Raw genomic sequence first — 23,459 nt, forward strand, 5'->3', positions numbered from 1 at the left:
GACTTTTGGCCTGGATATTTAAAAAGCAGCTAGAAACAGTTAGCAGCTAACTCAAACAAGAGCAGCAACAGAAAATGTCCGCAAAGTGGGGAGACAATGAGGTCCAGCAGCTGCTTACCATCCAGGCAGAGGATGAGATCAACGGGCACACAACAGGGACAGAAATTACTGTTATCGCCATGTTATACCATTATTTTCTAGAAGGCACCTCCTGATGTGTAATGTTATATGTCACACTAGAGGCTGCTGCTGTTGTGTTACAAGTCACGCCTGTCACATCTTTTTTTGTTTCCAGAATGCCAGCATACGATGTTAAATCACACAGCAGGGTGACATTATACCCGCATGGTTTGGATCTATATTAAAACAAAGCAAAGTCAGTGTAATGAATGGTCCTCATGGCAGCCATATATATAATATATAACATAACCTATACAAAAAGAGACGGAGAAACTGAATTGCAAATCCATCACCAGTATAGCTAATATCAGTACCTTGCACACTCCTCGGTCTTGGTGGTGCATTCAGTCTGGAGAACACCATCTGTGTAGTAGAATCGGTTGAATAAACCATGACAGCAGTGGTGTGGTGACAAGGGAGCTCATTTTGCATTCACACATCCAATTTAAACATCTCACCTGTTGTTCCCTACACCCAGTCAAGATTTTAATATGGAGACACTCCATCCATTTTTCCACTAATACAGCCACAGCACAGGTATCACCCACACACCACAGTGCAGATTTCAGTAGGTTTAATGTTACTCTGAAGCCTTTTCCAGCTGCAGCAGCAGACAGTGAAAAATCCTGAACAGTCAAGTGGTTCAGTATTTGCAGAATGCTTATAATATCAGTTACTTATCTGCCTCAGCATGGCAGATCATTTTCTGTTCAACCAACCAACCAAGTACATTTTCAGCTCTGCAGTATGTCCAATTAATGTTTTCACATACAACAATTTGTTATTATATCATGTTGTGCGAATGTTAAGGAAGTATGGCAGAAAATGCTATGTCAATGTTTATTTCAGCTTCACTAACTGAGAATATCAATGGAAGTCTCTGCTAACAGCTTGTTATGTGTGCAGCTGGATGATTTTATTCCATAGAGCTTGACAACTCTCATGTGCTTACTTACATAACTGAAATGGCATCATGTTTAACTATCTCAGTGATGTTTAATCAGAACCAATGACAAGGTTATTCTTATTAGTGTTGTTATTTAATTTTAATTTTTATATAGAGTTACATAATTAAATGTATCAGCCATATGAAGTATTCAGAGCCAACTCAATTATTTACAGCAGCGCTCAGACATAATAATTGACCTTATGGCTCTCTGCAAACAAAGTAGCTCAAAGTACCTCAGCCTACAACATAACTATACTCTGTGTTTGGGTTGTGTGTTTTTTTGTTGTTGTTGTTTAAGTCTGGTGTTCATTGCGTGTGGCAAGTGAGTAGGTCTGTTTTTTGTTTTGTTTTTAAGAAATGGAGACGATAATCAGTTTTGGGTTTTGTTTTGAGGCAGAACAAGCCTGAAGTCATATTGGGCCCTGCAGAAGTCTAAAATTATGTACTATGTGTCGTCAATATCCTGAGTTATACTAGCTTTTATGTTTTAACACATGATAAATTAAATCAATTACATAATTTGCTCTTGCACAGAAGGAAAAATTGTTGATAAACACTAACAGTTCACATCTGTTTTAGGTCAGAGTAATAGATAAACCAGTCTTTTTCCTGTATGACTCAATCTTCATTCATTTGCTTTAACTGTTTATTTATTGGTGCATAGCTGCTATTTTCTGGAAAGGTTGTTGAGTGCGTCACCATGAAAATAACTTGAGGCAATAACTTCATCTCCTGTTTTGTTTTGCAGGAGGTCGAGGCTCTTTTTAAAGGGGACAACTTACCCAAGTTCATCAACTGTGAATTTGCCTACAATGATAACTGGTTCATCACCTTTGAATCAGAAGCAGATGCACAGCAGGTAACAAAAGTGACAAGATAATATATTGTATTATCTTAGTGTTATTTGTTATTTTCCTTGGAAGTCACAATAAAAAAGGGAGTTAATGTCCAGCCTGTTGACCTTCACACACACCAAAGTACCTGCATGGTTTAGTCAGGAGGATGAGGATAAGGGTAAAATTCATGGATTAGCCGTCAACCACAGTCTTTTAGAAATGTAAATAAAGTTTTGTCCTACTGACGTTCAGACATGCACCTTCCATGATATTGCTCTGCTAGCTACTAGTCCCATAAGCTAATGGTCAAGTGCATATTGAGTCTAGGGAAACAGAATTACACCTTGGGAATTGTATTTTTTATATTCTTTTCACTTAAGCCAATATTCCATTATCCGTCTCCCGTCTCTCTGTCCTCTTCATATGTACAAGATCACATCTCAGTTTTCTCAAATAGCCCCTTTTTTCTTAAAACAAACTCTTTCCCAATGATTTTGGTTTCCCGGCATTATTTATTATCCTGGTTGAGTGATTGCCCTGTTAGTAATAGGATACTTTAAGATTCTTCTAGCACATAGATGAATCGAGTCATCATTTGTATTTCTGTTTGTGTGTCATTTATATCCATCTGGTTATTTAAAGTGGTATTTTTCACTGTGTCTTGATAAAGGCATATCAGTATCTCCGGGAGGAGGTGAAGACCTTCCAAGGGAAGCCTATTAAGGTAGATGACATTACACTACATTACTCTGATTTTAGGCTTTTGTCAAAGATAATTTACAATTATTGTCGTGTACTAACAAAAGCTGACCCAACAATGTCATACAAAGTGACAACTTAAACCTCCAACATTCAAATTACTACATACATAACCATTTTTATTGACCTACTATGAGTTAAATATACATATATTTATCATATCATTCACTCTTATGTAAACAGTAACCTTTGACTGTATGTTAGAGAACTTTCCTCACTGCTTCCTCAGTCAGCTGAGGCCACTGACTTTCTATAAGGACGAGTGACATAAAACTAAGAGCATCATATCTTCATCAGTATGAACTTTGGTCAATTGTTGCCTGATTTCAGGAAAGAAAAACATTAAACACCCTCAAGCACTCATTTGTGCTGTGAACTTTCTGCTTTCAAGTACCGGTCAACACCCAATTTTTCTTTTTGTTCATTTCACCCACTCAGCCATGCGTCTGTCTGTGGGCAATTCTTTTATTTTTTGTGATGAAAGGACTGTGTCACAGTCAGTTTATGTGCTTCAAGCACATCCGAGCACCCACAAAGTCTTAAATGTTGAATTTTCATTAGTGAAAAACAGGACTAAGATATCCTTCCTCGTGCATAATTAATCAGTGTCACAAAGAAGCACACATCAAGGTTTTTGGCAGTGAAATCTCAAATCACAGACCTTCACGTAAAGGGTTTATTCAGAGGTGATGTGACTTCACACTTTTAAGTAGTTCCACTAATGTATGAAAATCCCCATTAACACCACTGAAGAAAAGCCTGGCTGGGTAGAGCTGCTCCTTCTAATCTTTCTTTTTCCTGCTACTCTTATATAACATGTTGTTGAACTGCACACTGCCAGAGTTATATTTCATTGGTTCTTTCATTTACAACACTTAATTTACACTTAATGAATACATTCAATTATAGAGCACAACAATAACTTCTGTTTTCAGGTCACACTGGCTTACAGTCACCACATGTTGTATGTGAAAATTTATATGTGGCTGGCTACCTGTGCATTTGGCTAGCTCTTACTGACAATATTAATCAGGTTGAAACATTTACGAAGCTTCACCAGGCAGCGTGTTTCCTACTAAGTGATTAGCAAGAAGCTAATGGTACAAATATATATATATTTATTTAAAAAAAAGACCAGATAAACAAAGAAAAAGATGTAGACACAGGCCGATATTTATCAGAGGGCTTAAAATGAAAATTTGGAATTGAGTGCAAAATAAATGAAAAAAATCCTTCACTTTTACTCCTATTTGCTCTTTATAAAATTTTAGCAGACTTTCCTTCCTGCTTCAGTTTGGTTTTCTCTTCATCCCAGGGCTCGACACTGCGAGTGTTTCACTCGCATTTGCGACTAAAAATAGGTGTGTGCGAACTGTAAAAAATAATTAGGGGCACGTGCGCATAAAAAAATCAGCCGAAGCAGCCTATATTTTTGTCAGTGAAAAAATATGATAATCTAACTGCAAATGTTGGAGGAACTCAAGCCACCTTCCCTCTTCCCCGAGTGACAAGGTTATGGGCGGTTTTCCAAGCCACTGTCGGCACAATAAATATAAGTCCCACTGTCGGCTGGGTGGGAATAAGTCAAAGTGTGGCAGAGAAAGAGGGACCAGGGACGTTTTTTGCTATGGGCAATGTGGGCGACCGAACAGGGCACAATCTATGTGAGGGCGCACGAGCGCCCTCCAAAAAAAACCCCCAAAAAAACCAAACAAACAAAACTCGCCAGTTTTCTAGACTACCACTCATTTCCACGTCAAGTTAGTGGACTGGGCGCTGGGGCGCCCCTATTATTATTTCAACCAGCAGCAGAAAGGAAAGGCAAATCCTGGCGGTTGTGGGTTGAACGGCGGTCACAGACAGGAATACGGCGGAGGCTCATAGGGGAGGGATGGTTCGCCCAGGGCGTAAAACTAGCCAGGACCGCCTCTGAGAGGGACCGGGAAAAGCGGCAGACCTCTGGTGAAGCCTGCTGCGTTCTCCCCACAGTTAGGGACCGTTCGCCACGGTACCGCTGCTGGGCAGGGTGGAAATAATTCCTGCAGAGTTTCAGAGGACCTGGAGAATGTTTAAGGATAGTAATAACATTATATAAGATAATCATATTACAAAGATAATATATATAAGATAATAACATTAAAGATAAAATTAAATTGCAGTACTTTTTCAAAACTTGATGATTTTACCTGTCTGTACATTTTGTATACAAATTCATTACATAATTTTGCTTGTAAATGTCTATTTGCATCACGTTTATTAATTCTTTGTCCACTGTGGAGGCTTGCAAGGAAACACAATTTTTTCTGTTACGAATTCAGTGTAATACAGGATGAGTCATTTGAGGGGTTAAGTATGCCTTTAAGTCCAGTACTTAAGTAACTGGACTCTGAAACTGCATTATTATTGTTGAAAGCCCCAATATACCCACCTAATGGGACACCAATACAACACTGGTTTTAGTGGAGCAGTAGGGGGGACAAAGGGTCATGCTCAAGCTAACCTCAGCGATGGCAATAAGGGCTACTCTTATTATTCCTTTATATATCTATATATCTATGTTTGAGGTAGCAGAGATTTTCCGCAACCTGCTTTAACAGCTTCTTTTTAAAAGCATAATCATACAGAGTCATACAGACAGACATGATTATCTGTTAGAGTCTTTGTTATGTATTTTCATCCAGTCAGTCTTTATTTGATCAATTTACATTGTGCCCCTAAAGTTCTTTGTGCACTCCTTACTTTTTCAACTTAGGAGCACATGTGTGCCTTGGGGAAAAAGTTAGCGTCAAGCCCTGCTTCATCCCTTTTTTTTTTTTTTTTTTTTTTTTTTTTAATTTTTGTGGGTACATTTTTATATTTAAGTACATTATATTGTTGTTACACATGAATTGATGCTGAGGATATTACATATATATGCATATTGCTGGCTGGTACTAATTTGCTACCCTGTTCTGGCTCTCTCCGCCAGGCGAGGATAAAGGCGAAGGCAATCGCTATCAACACTTTCATGCCAAAGAACGGTTACCGGCCGGTGGAGGTGAACCCGTACGCCCAGCAGCGCTACACATCCTACTACATCCCACCGGTTTACAGCCCCCAGCAACAGTTCCCCTTATACAGCCTCATCACACCACAGGCCTGGTCGGCCACACACAGCTTCATCGACCCCACACTGGTAAGTGTTAGCTGGTAGATTTGGTTTGCTACAAACAATGATAATTCTAAAGTCTTTTTAAGAAAGATAAGAGTAGTTTTGAATCATTGAAGTTAAGGAAGAGGGATGTAATAAGACAGTTTGGGTGTTAAAATGGTACAATTCTACATTTAAAGCCTTAAAAGTCAGCAAGTACTTACCAGAGCTTTTTACTTACTGATGCACTTTAATTTAACAGCCGGGCATTAAAGGAGTACTTCACCCAAAAAAAGACAAGTTTTAAATCAATCAGTCAAGCTGTGTTACCTTGAATCCCAGAAGACAACTTTGTTTTTGCTCTGCTACTGTATGCGTATTTCTTTGAAACCATCAAATGAAAAGATAAGGTCCAAAAATATCTTAAGTCACTTTCCTCTCTGAGCAGATACTCATTTTCTCATCTAAATTTGTAATTTTGACGTCTGATGTCTGTTTATTCAGCCTATGAATCTTGTTTTCTGTCTACCAGGTTGCACCATTTCACAACAACCAGTTCATCAATGGATTTACCACATCACACAGTTTCAAACCAGCGACGTCCCCGCTCACAGTCAGACACTACTCGCCCAGGAACAGGTTTGTATCTGAGGCTTTTCATTCACTAATAAAGGAACAATGCAGGAAAACAAACATTGTGAAATCCTGCTGTTAGAGAATGTTATATATTGAAAACCAACTTCCAGAAGTCTATCACATATTGTTTTTTTCCCCTTACAAGGTCTTAGGACATATCATTTAAACACAAAGTCTTGAATGTGGTTAAACATGTGATTAATTGAATTTCTAAAGTGTCTGGTTTCTTCTTGACAAATGAACACAAACCATTCAGAAAGTCTTGCGACATCTTAATTGCAGCTTATTACTGATTGTAGCTGAGTGATTTTCCACACGGCACACTTTCTGACTGTAGGGTTTCGGTTTCCTGCAGGAATCACAGTAAACCTCACTTGAGGCCAACCATCCCCACAGCGGACCGCAGCACGGGGCTCCTGGACAACCCGGGTCTCTTCCCCAGCTTCCCCAGTGAGAGGCTCAACGGGGTTCGCAGCAGTCCGCCGACACGACTCCCCACCAGCCAACCCAGAACCAGGTTACCCTCCACCGCAGCCTTCCCCCGCAGGGACACCGTGGGCACGGGGCGAGTGACCGAGCCCACAACCCCAGACTACTCCCTGGGTATCGGCCGAGGAAGGTACGGCACTGCTTTAATGCATAAATACTGCTGTGTGCCCCCGAACACTCTGTGACCTGACAGCAGTATTATGCAACTCCCCACCAGAGTCCTGATGATACGGACACACATTTCCTCAAATTTTCTGATCGTACATTGTACAAACAGTTCAAAAGCAACCACAAGCATTACTCATCAATTTCAAATTAGTAAAATTGGAAACTTGAGCTTTAAAAAAAAAAAGCAAAAAACAAACATAAAAAAAAATATAATGACTATATTCAAACATGATGCACCTCACAGCAGTAAGCTGCAAATTAGCATCTGCTTGAGGCATATACATTTTATTTTATGGTATGAATGGAAAAAAGGGGGAGGAAGTAGCCCACATAGTCTTTCTATGTGGAAAAAACATGAAATATCTGCAAAATAGAGCTCTGCTGCTCATCTTCGATAACATTGGAGATTAGATTGAGCTCTGTCAATCTGAAACGTAAATAGTTAAATGCCGGTTGCCATATTAAATGATGTGAGTACTCTAAAATATGGTTCATGTGGTGCAGAAGTGATTCGTTTTGTGTGTGTCTTAGGTGAAGTCATTGTTTCAGATAGAATGGATGTTTGTAAATTAAAGTGTTCTCTTTCTTAAAGGAAAAATGTTTCTACTTCTAGGAAAAAGAGGGACGAAAAGTTTACAGTAAGTATTTTTTGATGTTCTAATGTAGCTTTGGTGACTTTTTTATGTCGAGACTAATGAAAAGGAAAACAATTAAAGTGGGATTGAATGAAATTATGCATAGTAGTTTCATTGTTTTCCTTTCCGTTTTAAGCTTTTAGTCAGTCTAGAGCTATCAGCTCTTGCAGAGCTGTTGACAGACGCCTTGTCGTTTGACTGACTGGTTGTAGTGTGACTTTTACCACTGCTTGGTACAGCAGTTCTCTACTCAACTCAATTCGCCCTTTTCTGGTTTTCCATTGACAAAAGTCGTGCATAGTGTCTGCTACTTTTTTTAGCACCACCTGGGTCAAGGTTCTAAGTGAGCTGAGCCAATACCAGAAGGTGCAGTGAAAATACTGCTGACCATTGATTGGTCAGAGTATTATCACTTGTGCGACACTGCATAGCCTGCACAAACATGACATTTTTAAATAGCCAAGCCACTGTCAAAAGCAACCACAATTTTTTTTTTTTAATCTACGCCTCCCAGATTTGAAAAAATATCAGCTTGCAAAACTATGTTGTACACTAAGTACACTATGCCATACAATTGACAAAGTGCAGACATTCCTCTGTTTGGTTGTTGAAAGGGTTCAGCAAGTGTCACATTGAGGATACTGTCACAGCAATTTCACTCAGTGTCGCTATGGCAATCAACTGAGAATTGCACCTAAACTGAGGAGGTACTACCTGCAGTGGGAACTGAGATAGAAAAAAGGACCTGGTTCCAAACATAAGTTGAGTTGAGTCGAGCCGAGGCGAACCTTTCGGTGGAAATGAGGCATCTGTGATTTAGGATAATTTCTTTTCCCTCCTCCTCTGGAGTTTTGTGCTGACTCTGTGTTTCTTGCCGTTGTGTAGAGAGTGACGCCACAGTCGCCACCTCCTCCTCCCAAACCTCCATCTCCTAGCTTTGAGCTAGGTCTCTCCAGCTTCCCTCCCCTTCCCGGAGCAGCCGGTCAGCTCAAAACAGACGACGTATTCGACAACCGGCTGGCCAGCAGCGTAGTTGTCGGAAACGCCAAGGAACGGGTAAGGACTGATACTAAACCTGAGCTAACTCACCCTTTATTCCATGCAAATATTACATGCTGTTTGGATGAATGCATACATGATTCAGCCCTCAACTTATTACTGAAAAAGAAATAATTACAGTTCTGTATTTAAGTTTATGCAGTTTGGTTCAGAGATCTTTTGGGGTGAACGTCAGGTTATGTCAGAGTGAGCTGGTGTCTACCCCAGTTAGTTAGAAATAATCCAATTCTACAAAAGACTATTACTTTACCACCTTATCGTGTACAGGACATTTACAGAGTGAGATTCCCTAGCTGTCCAAAAAAAACTAACAATGAAATAAACCTTCCATAAGCCAGTAGATCTCAGGGTTTCTTACTGTTTAAAAGTGCATCCATCTCATTTGAATTAAAGAGCACCTGTTAGATTTTTATGAAATGTAGTTTTAGTTTTGTTAAGCTTCTGTGAGAGAAAAAAATTAATTGCTTGATTGCTTCACTCTGTCTTTGTCCATGTGTTGTTTTATTGCAGAATGTAATTGCTGATTCCAGTACTGGAGGAGTTCCCTCTCCAGCGGGCCCCAAAGAGCCTCTTCGGTCCTCCACCTCCCCAATGCCCACAAGCTTCCAGCCCTCGCCAACTACCCCGACCCCAGCCTCTGCCCCGATCCTGACCCCAGCCGCCGGTCCACCACACAGTCCCGCTCCCTGCCTCCCAGCAGTGTAAGAATCATGCTGGCATTGTGTATGTTGCTATACTTCAAAAGGCTGCAGATAACTAATGCAGCCAATCAGTTTTCCAGACAAGTGTAGTAGCCAATGACATTTAAGGAAACTCCTGAAAGCAAACAGTAAAGGGCAAGACATGCTGATGACTCATTAGGTGTGTCAAAATTAGGACCATAGCTCAACCAAAATTTTCTAACTCTGAGTTCCTTGAGTGGTTCCTTAGTTATTCAGTAAGACTTCTTATCTAGAACTATGAAAAATGCTTTGTTACTCATGGCTTCTCCTCAGTTATACTGCACTACAGCAATGCACCCACATAGCATGTTCCACCTGTAAGGATATATTCACCAAAGTGATGATGGGAACAGGAAGATGTGCCAGCATATGGTTCATGAGTACTTTTGCCGACTTAGTTTAGCCCTCAGCACCAGAGGTGTGAGTCTCTGCGCCATTCAGGTGTTTACCTTCCTTTTCCATCACCCCTCACTGTAACAGTAACAGTTTCAGTCAAAGACTTTCAAGACAAGACTAGTTTTGTAAAGCTTTGTGTCCGGTCATTGTATTTTCCTCTGTACAATAACACAGCAGGAAAAATATGATACTAGATGCATTTGCATGGACCCAAATTAAATGCCTCATGTAACCTGGCCCAAGAGAAGAAGGAATTTACAATCAGGTTGAGAGGGGTGGTGTAAACCTTTAACAGTCCGTTCAAAAGGAAAATATAAGCACCTAATAACCATGTAAATGCTTAATCTCATTGTCTCCCTTTGGTTGGAATTAATATATTCTTTCTGCACATGTTTGCCTCACAATGACTGCACATGCTGCTGTTTCCCTACCCCTCTCACTGCTATTTTTGACAGAATAGTTGATAAATTTGAAAAAATATTTAGTGCTCTGCTAGTGCTACGTTCTCATGTGAGTGCTCTGAAAAAGTATATTTTTTGATTTTGAAACAGTAGCCTTATGTTGAATTGTTGGCTGAATCGTGGAGTCGCTGGGCATATTTTCCTAGCAGTATCCTGCTTGAGACATCGGTCAATTGTATTATCTACAGATAGTCTATATGTGAGGCGTTCAGGGGACATCTGTAACTTGTAGCTACAGAAAATAACCTGGGTTAAACTTAACTTACTATTAAAATGTATCAACAGGTGCAACCACTGTATTAACAGGTGAAACCTCCCTCTTCCCCTGTCATATTTTTGGCAGATTAGATGCTTCACAGCAGGTGGAACCACTTTATGCAAGTCAAAATGTTACATTGCAATAAAATGCTTTGGTGCTTGTAAGCACACATCTTGTTGAATCACTTTATCTAGCCTCCATGTAAACAGTTAAATTGGAATATCTAATCAGAGTGATTTCAGTTGGATTGAAGAAATATTGTTGATGCAGCTACTGTCTTGTGCATCTGGCTGCTCACAATAAGTTCCTGTTAAGTCTCACCACCCTTTTTTTTAACTTGGCAGTGTGTCCTTGTTTTTGTTTATTTCAGGGAGGTGAAGGTGACGGAGGTGAAGCCGAAGGAGGTGCAGATGTCTGTGGAGCGAGTTCCTGGCACTCTGTCCACTGCAAGCAAATCAGTGCAAGTCAACGGTGCTGCCACAGTCAGTATTGATTTCTTCCTTACTGTTTTTTTTTCCCTGTCTCACCTCAGTTCTTTTTAATGCTTACCCCCTCCCAGATAAATCAATCTCAGCATGAACAAAAGGAGGTAAATTAATCGCCCCTTAATTCTGCAGCATCTTGTATTGATTTTACTTACAGTCAACTGCTGGGAAAACAAAAGTTGTGCATTTTGAAAACAGATACAGATATGAGTCTAAAACATTTACTTGTAACAACTGCAGGCAAAGTTTTTGTGATTATTTAGAATTGACTGCACTTACCAATCTCCCATAAGGAAACGGTGCCTTTTAAGGGCTTAGGCAGGAAAAACAAATCCTGCTTCAACACTAGTTAAATTCCCCCTCGTCTTTAGGTTTTAGCATTGCAGTAAAACACAAGTGCTAATGCCTGCAGCTGATGAAACAGGAGGATAGAAAGAAGACTGAGACTTCAGACGTGTGTAGGTGTGAACAGGCATCCCCAAAGGACCTGTAAGATGTGGTGAAATGTAATATAGGATGCAGCAAATTAAATACTGTCCACACACCAAATGTGGGTTTGATAAACATATCACTGCTGTCAGGTTGAATCTCTGGAAATGTTTGCCTTTTTAGATTTGGATAGTGCAGTGGTAGTAACAGCCATGTTTTTGGTTAGCGGCAGTGGCTTTTTGATGTTGTCAAAAATATCTACCACATTTTCATGGCATATGTGATCATTTGTCTTAATGTAGTTTTTAGGTTTTTTTTAGTTTTAGCAGACAAAACGACAAAATGAAAATGTCTAGTAAGTCTATTATATGTGATACTTAATTCAGTAGATTGGTAAAGGTGGACGTATAACAATATCTGTGCTGGGAGACACGTCCCTTTTGTCTTACTATAGCATTGGCACTGTAGGGTTGGGTACTGAACATGGTGCTTTTAAGGGTACCGACTGAATTACATCGGTACTACAGAGTACCAATTCACGGTAAATCAAACAGTGCCAAATTTTACCCTAAGAGCGCACCTGGAATAGAAAGTAGGAGTCAGACAGGAGGCAAAAGCACTGCAAAACTCACTAAAGCCATGAAGCACCTGCAGAAATCCATGGCTGTCTTCAAGGCTTTGGGCCGTTGCAGCGGAGCTCTGTGGAGTTGCCAGAAAGGAGGCAGAAGCACTGCAAAGTGCCCCAAAGCTGGGAAGCCAGCCAGGGAGCTCCATCAGTGTTCCAGCAAGAGATCTAGTCTGTTTTCTTTTCTATTTTATTTTAGACATAGCCTAGAGTCACTGCTGTATGTGATTGTGTTTTTAAAATGGCATACTTAGTTCACATATTTGTCGGTTGTGTCTAAACAGAGTGAGAGAGGTGAGCAAACACACATGCACACAGGCAAGCAGCCAGACAGAGACTTAGCTCCGTGTGTGATTAAAAAAAGAGCAGAGCAGCAGAATCACTTGTTGGCTGCAGCTTGTTAAAGGGTACTGTTGGGTACTGGTACCATATTCAACATACAGGTGTCAATATCAGTTCTAAGTTGAACCCAACCCTAGTCATTCGTGCCAAACCATCATGGTGCGTGCAGCACAGTCACATGCACATAGTCGCGCATTATTTAGACTGATGTATGTAATGTCAATTCAAAGTTAACAAACGCAGGTTTCGGCTGAAAACTTTTAGCTGTACACTGTTAACAAATATGCTGAGGTATGTTCAACAAGCTGATTGATGTGCGAGTCAGTCACATCAGGGCAAGGGCAAATGCAGTGCTGGAGCTAAAAGACCCGACTGCAGGTTGCCAGTCAGCTACAACAGCAACAGAGAAAGAGTTGTGTAGAAGACGATAATAGTGTGTCGGAATTGCTCCACAATTGTAGGGTCTGGAAATGGAACCACATCCAACATGCTAACACACATTCGACAGCATCACCTAGATGTGCTGCTCACTGAGATGATAGGTGTTTGGATGCCTTGAATGTATAGCCATGGTGGAACAAATTGAAACACTCCTCCTAATGCACAAGTTAAATTTTTTATTGCTACATGTCAGAGGTTGGGGACTCGAGTCACATGACTTGACTTGAATCCAACTGCAAATTGCAAATTTTGAGACTCGTTTGACCAACACTGACTTGACTTGACCTTGACTTGGTATTCATGACTTGAAACTTGACTTTGACTTGAGACAGGTGACTTGAAAGGACTTGACTTATTAAAAAGTAATTATTTGTATTTTTCTAGATATTGAGAAGTTACGTTTTGTTTTTAAAATATGATGACGCACATATCGCGATGGGGGAGGACCTGCTGGCCGATATTCATGCCCATGCTACTACTACCTCCTGCCTGTAGCTCTCCTCAGAGGAATGGCAGTATGTACAGCAGCATCATGTGCTTCACTTCACTGTGTGCTTTTATTCAGTTCTATCTGCATGATACATGCGAGATCCTCCTCTTATTTGTACAAGGTTTTGATACTGCCACAGTGCGTAATGACCGTTCTTGCCTGCTGTCCCAACATGAGTTCACTATCTGTGAGTGTATGTGCGTTTGCCGTGTGCATCCGCGTGATATGAGATAGTATCTCCAGTGACTTTGGAGATTTTAACAGTGCGTTATTACCTCACCTCACAGCAGCAGGTATGTTATGTGAGTGGAGTCCTGACTTGTGACTTGCTTGAGACTTGAAGTTTATGATTTGAGACTTGATTGTGACTTGCACATGTGTGGCTTACTCCCACCTCTGTTATATGTATTTTGTTATTTTCAGTTTCATAGAGTAAGAGATGTTTTCAGTTTTACAGCCTGTTGTCACCTGTTGCCTCTTGGGAAAGTATTTGTTCAGTGTTCCTACATTGTCATACAGAAGTGTTTGAGTTGTTCCTTAGTTTTCTGAGTAAAATAGTTAACCAAAGTTGTCAGAGGGCAAAATGTGACCTCAGTCCAGCAGGAGGATTTTGTCTTTCTTTCTTTCAGAAGGAAATACATTGATGATTAACCTGTCAGGGCCAGTAGAAGAGTGCTGGACAGGTGCAGGTGATGTGCAGAATATTTAATGACTATGTTGTTCTGCTGCCAGGAGCTGAGGAAGCCTTCCTATGCTGAGATCTGCCAGCGAGTGAAGGACGCCCCGACAGTACAGCAACCACCGACCCCCAAGGAAGCCAAGCCAGCCTGCGCTGCCCCCGCAGGAGAGGAGAGGAAGTGCTCCGATGCCGCCACCCCTGCAGGGGAGGCCAAGGCCAGAGAGACATACCCTCCCTCCTCCAAACCCGGCTCGGCTGCCGTCACCCCGGGCAGACCCCCGAGGGAGGCCCGAAGGCCGGGCGGGCGGTGGGCCTCCCCACCCCCACACCCAGGGAAAACCCCCAGCAAAGATCCCCACCACTCCCCACCCAAGTCCCCGCAGTAGGGCGACTCCCTGCCCCTCCCTGAGTCCTCCAACCCCCCCAACTACGCTCCACAGATGCGTTTAAAAAGAGGAAATATAAGTCAGGGCTACTCAATACTTATATCCCAGAATCACCAGTCACAACAAGAATAGAGGACGCCTTCTTTTCTGGATCAGGGCTTGCAGACAAAAAGCACTTTATTGTGCATGTAGAGCACCGTTTCATTCTTTTTATTCTATTTATTTGCTTTTTTTTATTTGTCAGTTTTATTTCTCCTTTTCTCTTTTTGCATTACGTAGTTGTGTCAGCCTATAAGTCGGCACAGACAACACTGAAATTTATTCATTCTGTCCAAATGGCCTTGTGGGATTAAATTAGTCTTGTGTGCGAAGCAGCAGGGCATTGTTGGAAGCCACCCCAGTGGATGATGGGAAAGAGTGCGTACAACAGACTCCACCTTGTTTGGCTCTCATAGTGAGGGGTTTGTTTGCATGTTGAGTGGCACCGTTGTGCAACTTTATGTAGCTTAATTATGGGTCATAATTAGCAGATGTGTTTTTCAATACATATTCATATCCATATGCAAGACTTAACATCGAAATGTCACCACAACGAGATTCAAATCCTTTTTGGTGTACATTGCCTCAAACTGATTTCCCCCCCCCCCCCCCCCAGATTTATTTATACTAGATGACTCTTGTTTGTTGTTTTTGTTTTCTTCAGCAGCTGAGCTTTGTCTGTGGACTTACCGTTACTCCTGGTAATCATTGCTGGGTGTCGCCTCAGCGATTTCTTCCTCTGATCATTCTCTCTGTAAAGAATCGCCTCCCTCTGCTGTTGTTGATTTTACTGTTTGCTAACACTGCTAACTAGCTAGCTGTATTGCTTAGCTTGTATCTAACGGCTGTGATGTGATATCAGTGCTGTTTTTAGCGTCGGACAAGAAGGGCATGTGGATATCTGCAACCAAAAGACAACTTGGGCATTGAGACACCTGTTGTCACCCAAGATATGTTTGTTGAGAAAGTCTTGAAGTGGATTAAGGTGTGTGTTTCTACGGCTCGCAGTGTGTGTAAAGACATTTAAAGAATCGGAGGAAGCAAAATTTTCTCAGCATTGCATTTTTGGGGAAAGCAGAACAAGCTTTCACAGCTGCAACACTCTCTTCTCATTTCCTAATAAAAACTGTGGAATAAAACTTTAATCAGGCACATACCGTCGAAGGAAAACATGGGGAGGATTGTCGGCCGACAAATTTAAAATTCAGTTGTGACAATAAAATGTCCGCTTCCCATCTGAAGCGGTTCAGTTCACTCTGGAGTTGTGGGTGGGAGGAAGTTAACACTAGCTAGCATTCAGTTGCTCGGTCTGTGTATCATTGTCACAGGTGACCAGCTGTCATAAGGAGGAGGCGTTCTTGTTCTGAACATCTGCTGAGACAACGTGACTCTTTAGGGGACATAAAGTGTTCGTTTCCTGCACTCAAGAGTGGAGTTTGGGTACAGAGAGGTGGCAGTGGGATGTTTCTTGTTTTTCTCCTCTAGAAATGGTGCTAGATGTTGAATCCTGGAACCTGTTACTACAGCTCATCTGATATTGTATGTAGAAAATACTTGATTCTCGTCAACAGAACTTAATTTGCACTGTAAGCGTTCTCTCAGACTCAAAGGCAAATGTGTAATTTGATTATCATACCTGAAGCGAAAAAGGGAATTGATCCTGAAGGGAGGGGAAAAAAAACTGCAAATTCAGTTTTCCAGGAGCAAATGAACCCTGCAACACCATCTCTATAGACACAATCGCTGAAGCCTTTTTGTTTTTTCGTTGTCGTGCCTTGTGGATGCCTGTTGAACACACTGTGGTGAAGGATGGACATTTGTGCAGCGTCACATGACTTTACAGATTTATCTAGCTTGTTGTATTTTTGACTGCTCGTTGCGGATGCTAATATTTATTTTTGCTGACGGACTTGGTGCTCGCACAGGCATGCAGTGGTTTGGATTTTGGCCTCTGGTTCTGTATCAATGAGGATTTTCATGGAGAGAGTGGTTGTAAAACTGTTGAGTTGGAAAGTGAGATGGTTGGATAGACCTAGAATGTTTTATGAAAACAAAAACTAAGCTGATGAAGGTAAATGATGAGTGGGTTTTTTGGAATGTAGTTTGCCATGTTGGAATGTGAAAGGGATTTTGTCGGGAGTCCTGTTGGGGCTCGTGTTAAACCAAACATCCTTTAAATAATTAGGCGTTTAACAAAGAGGCAGACAAGAGCAGTTGGGTTTACAGCAGGAACACGATGAGGGAAATCTGAAGCAGTCGTGTAAAATCCATCCTCAGGATGAAAATGTTCAGCTTCCCCTTCTTCTTCAGCACACAGTCTCTACCACTGGGGTTGTCTGTTGTTTGTTTTGTTTTACTGTCAGCATGTTCCGTCGTCTGTTTCTTCTAGTTCGAGTTTTCACACTTTGATTTATCCTGAGTTGTTTCTTTAAAAAAATATATATATATATAGAAAAGATTGACCAAAGCACGCAGTCCTTCTTACTACTTCACTTCTGTTTTCTGGGGATAAATTGCACCTGACGAGTTAAATTTAAAGCACAGTGTAAAGGAAACCAACCTTTTACATCCTTTACTCACCTTGAGCCCACAGAATGTGCTTCATGATGGAGAAGCTAACAGTGCAGGCTCAGTTGGACTCAAATCGAGCGACATTTCGGATGACAGCTGTTTGTTGGGGAGCTGGTGGAACATTTCGATTCCTCGGTCAGAGTGAAGTAGCAAGAATTCGAATGCAGGGAGGAAACTTGTGTTAATTTAAAGGTTTGGTTGGGAGGTCTGTCTACTGTAGCAGCCACTCTGACAGATAGCCAACCAAGTCTTGGATGTGTTACTGTTTTCTAAAAATGTAATTGGCTGGTAAATCTGTAAAAATCATTGATACAGGAGTTCTGAAATGACTCGAAATAACAGATGAATGACAAAACTGTAAGTAGGAAATGTCAATAGTTAGTTTTTTGGGCAGCATAACAGAATTGAAGTGAGTTTCCCTCCCTGATCATCAGTTGTGTGCTTGGGTTTAATCTTTTATCACCTCAGATGCAAAAACGCCCTTACAAAAACCACTGTACTATACACAATATCTGTTCTGGGGGAAACACAAACCTACACGACATGGGACCTCACATGTCTCACCAAAGTCTTCCTGCAACAAGAAGCATTCTGGATAATTCCACTGAGAGAAAACAGGCCATCTGGAGAGGGGAACGCTTCATTAAAAAGCCTGTAATCCCCCTTATAGCTGCTTTTGATTTGGACGCTAAATCTTGAGTTTGCTAAAATATATATATATATATATATATATATATATATATATATATATATATATATATTGATTTTCTTTGAAGGACTGAGATGCACTTGGATGGGTCAATTTTTTTTCCTCATTGGTGGAAATGGTAAAAGAGAAATGCACCATATCCACTTATTTATAAACCAATGCTGTTTATTCCATGAGAGATATCGTTAAGTTTTCTTTTTAGGGAGAAGAAAATAAATAGAGATGCATCGAGGTCTCTATATATATTCACAAAATGTAAAAAAAAAAATTTCCATCCAGTGTTTGAGAAACTTGAATTTTATTTAAACTTGAAAAATGACTTTGCCTTAACTTTTATACAAGACAAGCATAGTTTATTTCTTTTCCAAAAAAAAGTCCCCAAAATGTTAACGAAGCGTGACACGTGGAAAATATTTAGTCGTACCAGACGTCACAAGTCTTACTGAAAGAGAGAGAGAGTACAAATCTAGCAGCGTTTTCTTTCTTTTCCCTTTTTTTTGTTTTTGTAAAATGTACGAAAAAGAATAATTTTTTTGATTGTTTGTTTTGTTTCTCGTAGTTTCAGGTTGTTTTGTTTTGGGGAAAATATAAACCTTGTAAATGCAAAACTAGTCAATACTGTATTAAAATTGTGCACTTTGAAGTGTGTGCTTTGCTTGTACAGTTGTAAATACTCAGAAAAATATAAGAGGTACCTTAAAATGATAATAAAAATATATTGATCTTGTTGAACTATTAATGTCGCTATCGAGCTGGATGTAGGATATAAAAAAAACAAAACGTAATGTCGTGCTTTTGGAAATATTTTTCTTTAACTTTTTTTATTTTTAGTTTTGGTGTGCAGAGTTTGAATTCTGCTCCTCTCTGCGGGGTGGGAACCTTGTCTGATTGTACATTTTCTGTTTTTGTTTGATGTCTTTCATTCCATTTTTGTACCTGTGTGGTCGGTTGCACCTGAGTGTACAGGTGTGTCCTTATCCCCGACCTCCCCCTGACTGTGCACTAATTGAAAAGAGCCTGTGGTACTGACAAGCATCTTATTAACGAACCCTACAAAGCTGCGTGTCCACCAACATCCTCTTTAAAGCTCTGGCTTTTGTTTCTTCTACTGTTTACGCTTGGATTTTTTTTTTTTTTTTTTTTTCCCCCCAAGATATTTTTGCTGTTTTTTTTTTTTTTTTCTTTTAGCACAAGAATCTATACGTGTGAAGCTGTTAAGCAGAAAATAAAAGCACTACATGTTTTTTTTCCGTCACTGTGCAACAGCTGCAGCCACTAATGCAAGGTATTTTCGACATCTTTAAATACTACTGTTACAAAACCAAGAAAATGAATCGATGTAACGGAAAAGCTATAGTAAACGTATTAATGTTTTCCAACAGAATTGTAATAGTTTCAGGGGAGAAGTATCCTCATGTAGACCATGACACTAATACTGAACATGGATATACCAACTTGATTGTGACATACATATGCAGCTCAACAGCTTATAATCAAACTATATCATGTCCACGAGGTGGGCAGCATGACAAGACAGCATCTAATGTTAGACAATATTAATACAACAAAGAGTTGAAGTTCTGCCTTTGTTTAAGACTTAACTCCAGTTTTGCTCGAACTATTTGTGGTTCTCTGTCCATATTCAAAGATGATTGCTTATCTTTTACTGTACTGGATGTTAACATTTGTGCATTTTGTCATCAAGGGAAATATTCTTTCTTCTTTCTGAGAGTGAGACGAGAATATTGATACCACTCATGCCTGTACAGAGCTGGATCTGTTTAACCTAGCTTAGCACAAAGACATCAAATGGGGGAAACACAAGCTAACCTAGCTCTGTTCAAAGTTCAAAAATACATCCACCAACACCTCTAAAGCCCATTAATCATCATGTATTGGTTCCAGCACATAACTCCCACTAACATCAATCAGTCATATTTGATCTTTGGACAGAGAAAGGTTAGCTATTTACACTCATTTCCAGTCTTAATGCTAAGCTAGGCTAACCATGTCCTGACTCAAGCTCTGTACTTATGTACATTTGGAGTGGTATCGAACTTCTCATCTTCCTCTCAGAGAGAAAACAGATAGGCAGATTAACGATCTCAATTATTGGGACTAATGCCTATAAAATATCAGTTTCTGTACCAATAGATACCTTACTTCATTTTGAAAACACAGGCAGCTGAACAAGAACTTTGCTTGAATCAAATTATTTAAAATTTGTTGTATATCAGAAACTTTCTGACCCAACAAGATTACAATCAGACGCCAGCTCGACAAACAATTGGTTTCCAGTTTGGATGGTATCAAACTGAAGATACCCATCCCTACTTATGAGCTTTGATCATGTATGTATGGCTAAGACTCATGGGAGATGTAGTTATTGATTGATATGATGGTAAATTTTGAGTTTATCTTTGTAAAAATGGGGCTAAATTGTGTTCATGTCTAATCAGTGCTGGTTTTTGTTTTTGGTTCCAGTTGAGCTTTTTTGGATTGGGTCATCTCTTTATTTTTATTTATTTATTTTTATTTAGTAACTTGGTTCTGGTAGATTTTTCAAGGGCAGCTGTTGCTTGTTTCTCTTAGAATATGGACAAAAAAATCTATTGTTTTTAACTTCCTGACAAATGAAACCATCTTGACAAAGTCCAAAATTTGAAAGCTAGAGTTTAACAGAAGCGAAACAGAAAACTCTGGCAGAACTTTGGCTCTCTATGTTACCGTCATATTTTGGCGCACTGATGTCAGTTTGACCTTACCCTTCCCTACGAGCTGCACCTCGTTTAGCCACTTTAAAAAAGAGTGATGCCTGATGGACACGTCTGTTTTGTCTTCTGTCTTCAGACACGCTGTGCTTCAAGGCATTGTGATGTGTTGATGCCCATGGACGATATCAAACTGAAGCACATTTGAAGCACATTTCAGAACATTCAGCTTGTACAGCACACGACACTCGAGGTGGGAGGTTATTGGAAGCCAACTGCAAATGGGACGACGAATTTTGGGCTCGTGGATTGTAAATTTAGTGACTTAAAAGGGGAGGGGGCTCAATTCTTCAGACACTTTTTGGGAAATGAAGTGAAATGTTTGATTTGTTGTCGTCGTGGCAGGTTGAGCTAAAAATGTCCCCACCCGAGTGTCGATGTCGCTACCAGACGAGACATCCACTCAGCCAAAAAGCGGTTGAAACCTGCTCAGTGTTGTTATGTCTACCTGTTTTTCCCTTCTGATTTATACGTTTGAGGTTTCTTGTTCATGTTCCTCAGCTTTCATGACTTCCTCTCCTGAGAAATAAATGTAAAAATAAATTTTTTGTTTTGTCTTTGGGGAGTTGGAGACAGACGCAGAGGCTCAACTGGAATCACATTGTTTTCTTAACATGTTTGAGAGCGACATACTGTTCTGGCACATACAATACAATAACATACGCAGATTGAGATGTCTGTTAAAACCATTTGATCACGTGTGGACTGCATTTTGATGTGGCAAAGGAAACCATTAACTGTGCCATTACACAACTGTTGTTTTTGTCTTGACTGGGCAGTTTAACCTGTACATAGCTGAGCGCTTTGCCATCCCTGGCTTTTAGTTTCGTGTTTTATTTTCAAGATGTGATTTTTCTTTTGTTCCTGAAAGTCCATCAAAGACTTCTCACATCTGGAGAAATCTGCAATGTGACATCACTGACTGTAGGAGCAGTTTTTTTGTGCGTTGTAACTCTGCGGTCGATGCTAGCTGAGGTCGAGGCATGTTCGACCTCAAACTTTTGAGACGTCAAACACAGACGCTGATTACAAACTGGGCATCCCTGAACTGTGAATGTGTGCATGTGTGGATTAATAAATGTACCACCCAGAAATCCAGCCCAATGCAAAGATGACTTTTTTTCTGAAGTGCAGTATCTCAGACTGGATGATACCGCTTTTCGAAGGGATCTCTTATTTTGGCGGTAATGACGGCCGCGAGTTCTGCACGTCTCTCCTATATCGCCGGCATTAACACAAACGCCCATGTCGTGGCGTTTTGAGGAGCTCCTTTCTGTCATGGACTTCTACATGGAGCCTCATATCAGCCTGTCGGTCGCCTCAGCTCTCAGTCTCCTCCTTCCTGTTCGCCCGTTTTTGACAGTGCCATTGTTTTGTTTTTTCCTCAAGGGTTGCATCTTGTCATAAAAATGGACCCCCTTGCGGGTGTTTTTTTTTTTTTTCTTAAAGATATAATAACGAATGCACACCAACTGACTGGAACAAGACTCGATCTCTTTATCAACTCACTGTGGTTTAACTCATTAACACTCTTACCATGCTACGCTAACAGCTGTGGACAATCGATGACTCCATCCTGTTGGGGTCTGGACAGATAATTTGCCTAACGACACCTTTAACAGATGTGGAACAGAGGTTGTGTTCAAGAGGGCTTCTTTTTTTTTTCTTTTTTTGGTTTGTTTGTTTTTTTTAGGTCTATTCTTCCATCGAGACTGGAATCAAGCGTACATGTCAGCTATAGATAATTTAAGTTACTCTGTGTCATGATGTAAAAAATGTCTAATTTGAAGAAAAAATGTAGCTTACTGAAAAATAAAGATTTAGGCACTGTTGAGGAGCCACTGTCTCTTTTTTTCGGGCCTTTTATGAGCAAATTAGCATCTTAAATATGGTGGAATTTCATATATTTTCATTTAAGTTTTTACTTTTTTCCAAATAATTGTTAATTAAAATTGTTAAGCCAATTACATATGGCCCTGCATTTCTATAGCGCCTTTCTAGTCATCTGGCCACTCAAAGTGCTTTTTACGCTACGAATCACTTTCGCTCACACACACATTCAAACACTGGTTGCCGAGTCCTGCTACTCAGTTTTACCACACTCACACACCGATGGAACAGCCATTGGGAGAAATTTGGGGTTCAGTATCTTGCTCAAGGATACTTCGACATGCAGACTCGAGGAGGATCGAACTGCTGATATTTCGATTGGTGGACAACCCGCTCTACCTCTGAGCCAAACACAAAATACAGCTGAGGCTTAAGTTAATAGTTTAGGTATTTAGTCATAAATCAAAGTATTGGACAAAATTAACTCATGGCACTGGAGGAAAAGTTTAGGAGTTACTTAAAGTAATTATTCGTCCTGAACGTAACATAAATGTACCAAGTTTCAAAAATCAAATGTTTTGCAAACACATTTCGCTATTAGACATTTGACCAAATTAGACCACAAATCCATCCACCTTAAACGACTGCTAACAAAAGGCAACCAGTGGTGAAAATACAACCCAAACTCCTGTATAAAATGAAAATGAAAACACAATGCAAAGATTTGTAAATCTGTTTTTGACCTAGATTCAGTTGGACACAGTACAAAGACAAGATATTTCATATTCAAACTGATAAAAAAAAAAACTGAAAAAGTTTTTTTAAAATACACTCTCATCATGAATTTGATGCCTGCAGCACATTACAAAAAGTTGGAGCAGGGGCAACAAAAGACTGAGAAAGTTGTCGAATGTTCAAAAAAACACTAACCTCAGATGAACAGGTCACTTGGTAACAGATTAAAAGTCATTATTGGATATGAA

The 23,459-nt window shown here is 40.2% G+C and overlaps 1 protein-coding gene across 4 annotated transcripts in view; it reads left to right on the forward strand.

The window, feature by feature from the left end:
• The window catches only part of larp4b (La ribonucleoprotein 4B), a 59,286-nt gene extending 37,542 nt beyond the window's left edge, over positions 1–21,744 (forward strand). For 3 of the 4 annotated variants that reach the window (XM_049597715.1, XM_049597716.1, XM_049597713.1), the window contains 10 exons: positions 1,878–1,988; positions 2,636–2,689; positions 5,693–5,899; positions 6,387–6,493; positions 6,846–7,109; positions 7,740–7,785; positions 8,668–8,838; positions 9,352–9,542; positions 11,050–11,161; positions 14,224–21,744. In XM_049597715.1, the coding sequence (XP_049453672.1) occupies positions 1,878–1,988; positions 2,636–2,689; positions 5,693–5,899; positions 6,387–6,493; positions 6,846–7,109; positions 7,740–7,785; positions 8,668–8,838; positions 9,352–9,542; positions 11,050–11,161; positions 14,224–14,556 (1,596 nt within the window). In that variant the 3' untranslated portion in view covers positions 14,557–21,744. The remainder of the gene's footprint in view (positions 1–1,877; positions 1,989–2,635; positions 2,690–5,692; positions 5,900–6,386; positions 6,494–6,845; positions 7,110–7,739; positions 7,786–8,667; positions 8,839–9,351; positions 9,543–11,049; positions 11,162–14,223) is intronic. The other variant, XM_049597714.1, reaches the window with a different exon arrangement.
• Positions 21,745–23,459: the final 1,715 nt, after the last annotated feature.

Source organism: Epinephelus fuscoguttatus, linkage group LG15, assembly GCF_011397635.1.
Source record: "Epinephelus fuscoguttatus linkage group LG15, E.fuscoguttatus.final_Chr_v1".
NCBI classification, from domain to species: domain Eukaryota; kingdom Metazoa; phylum Chordata; class Actinopteri; order Perciformes; family Serranidae; genus Epinephelus; species Epinephelus fuscoguttatus.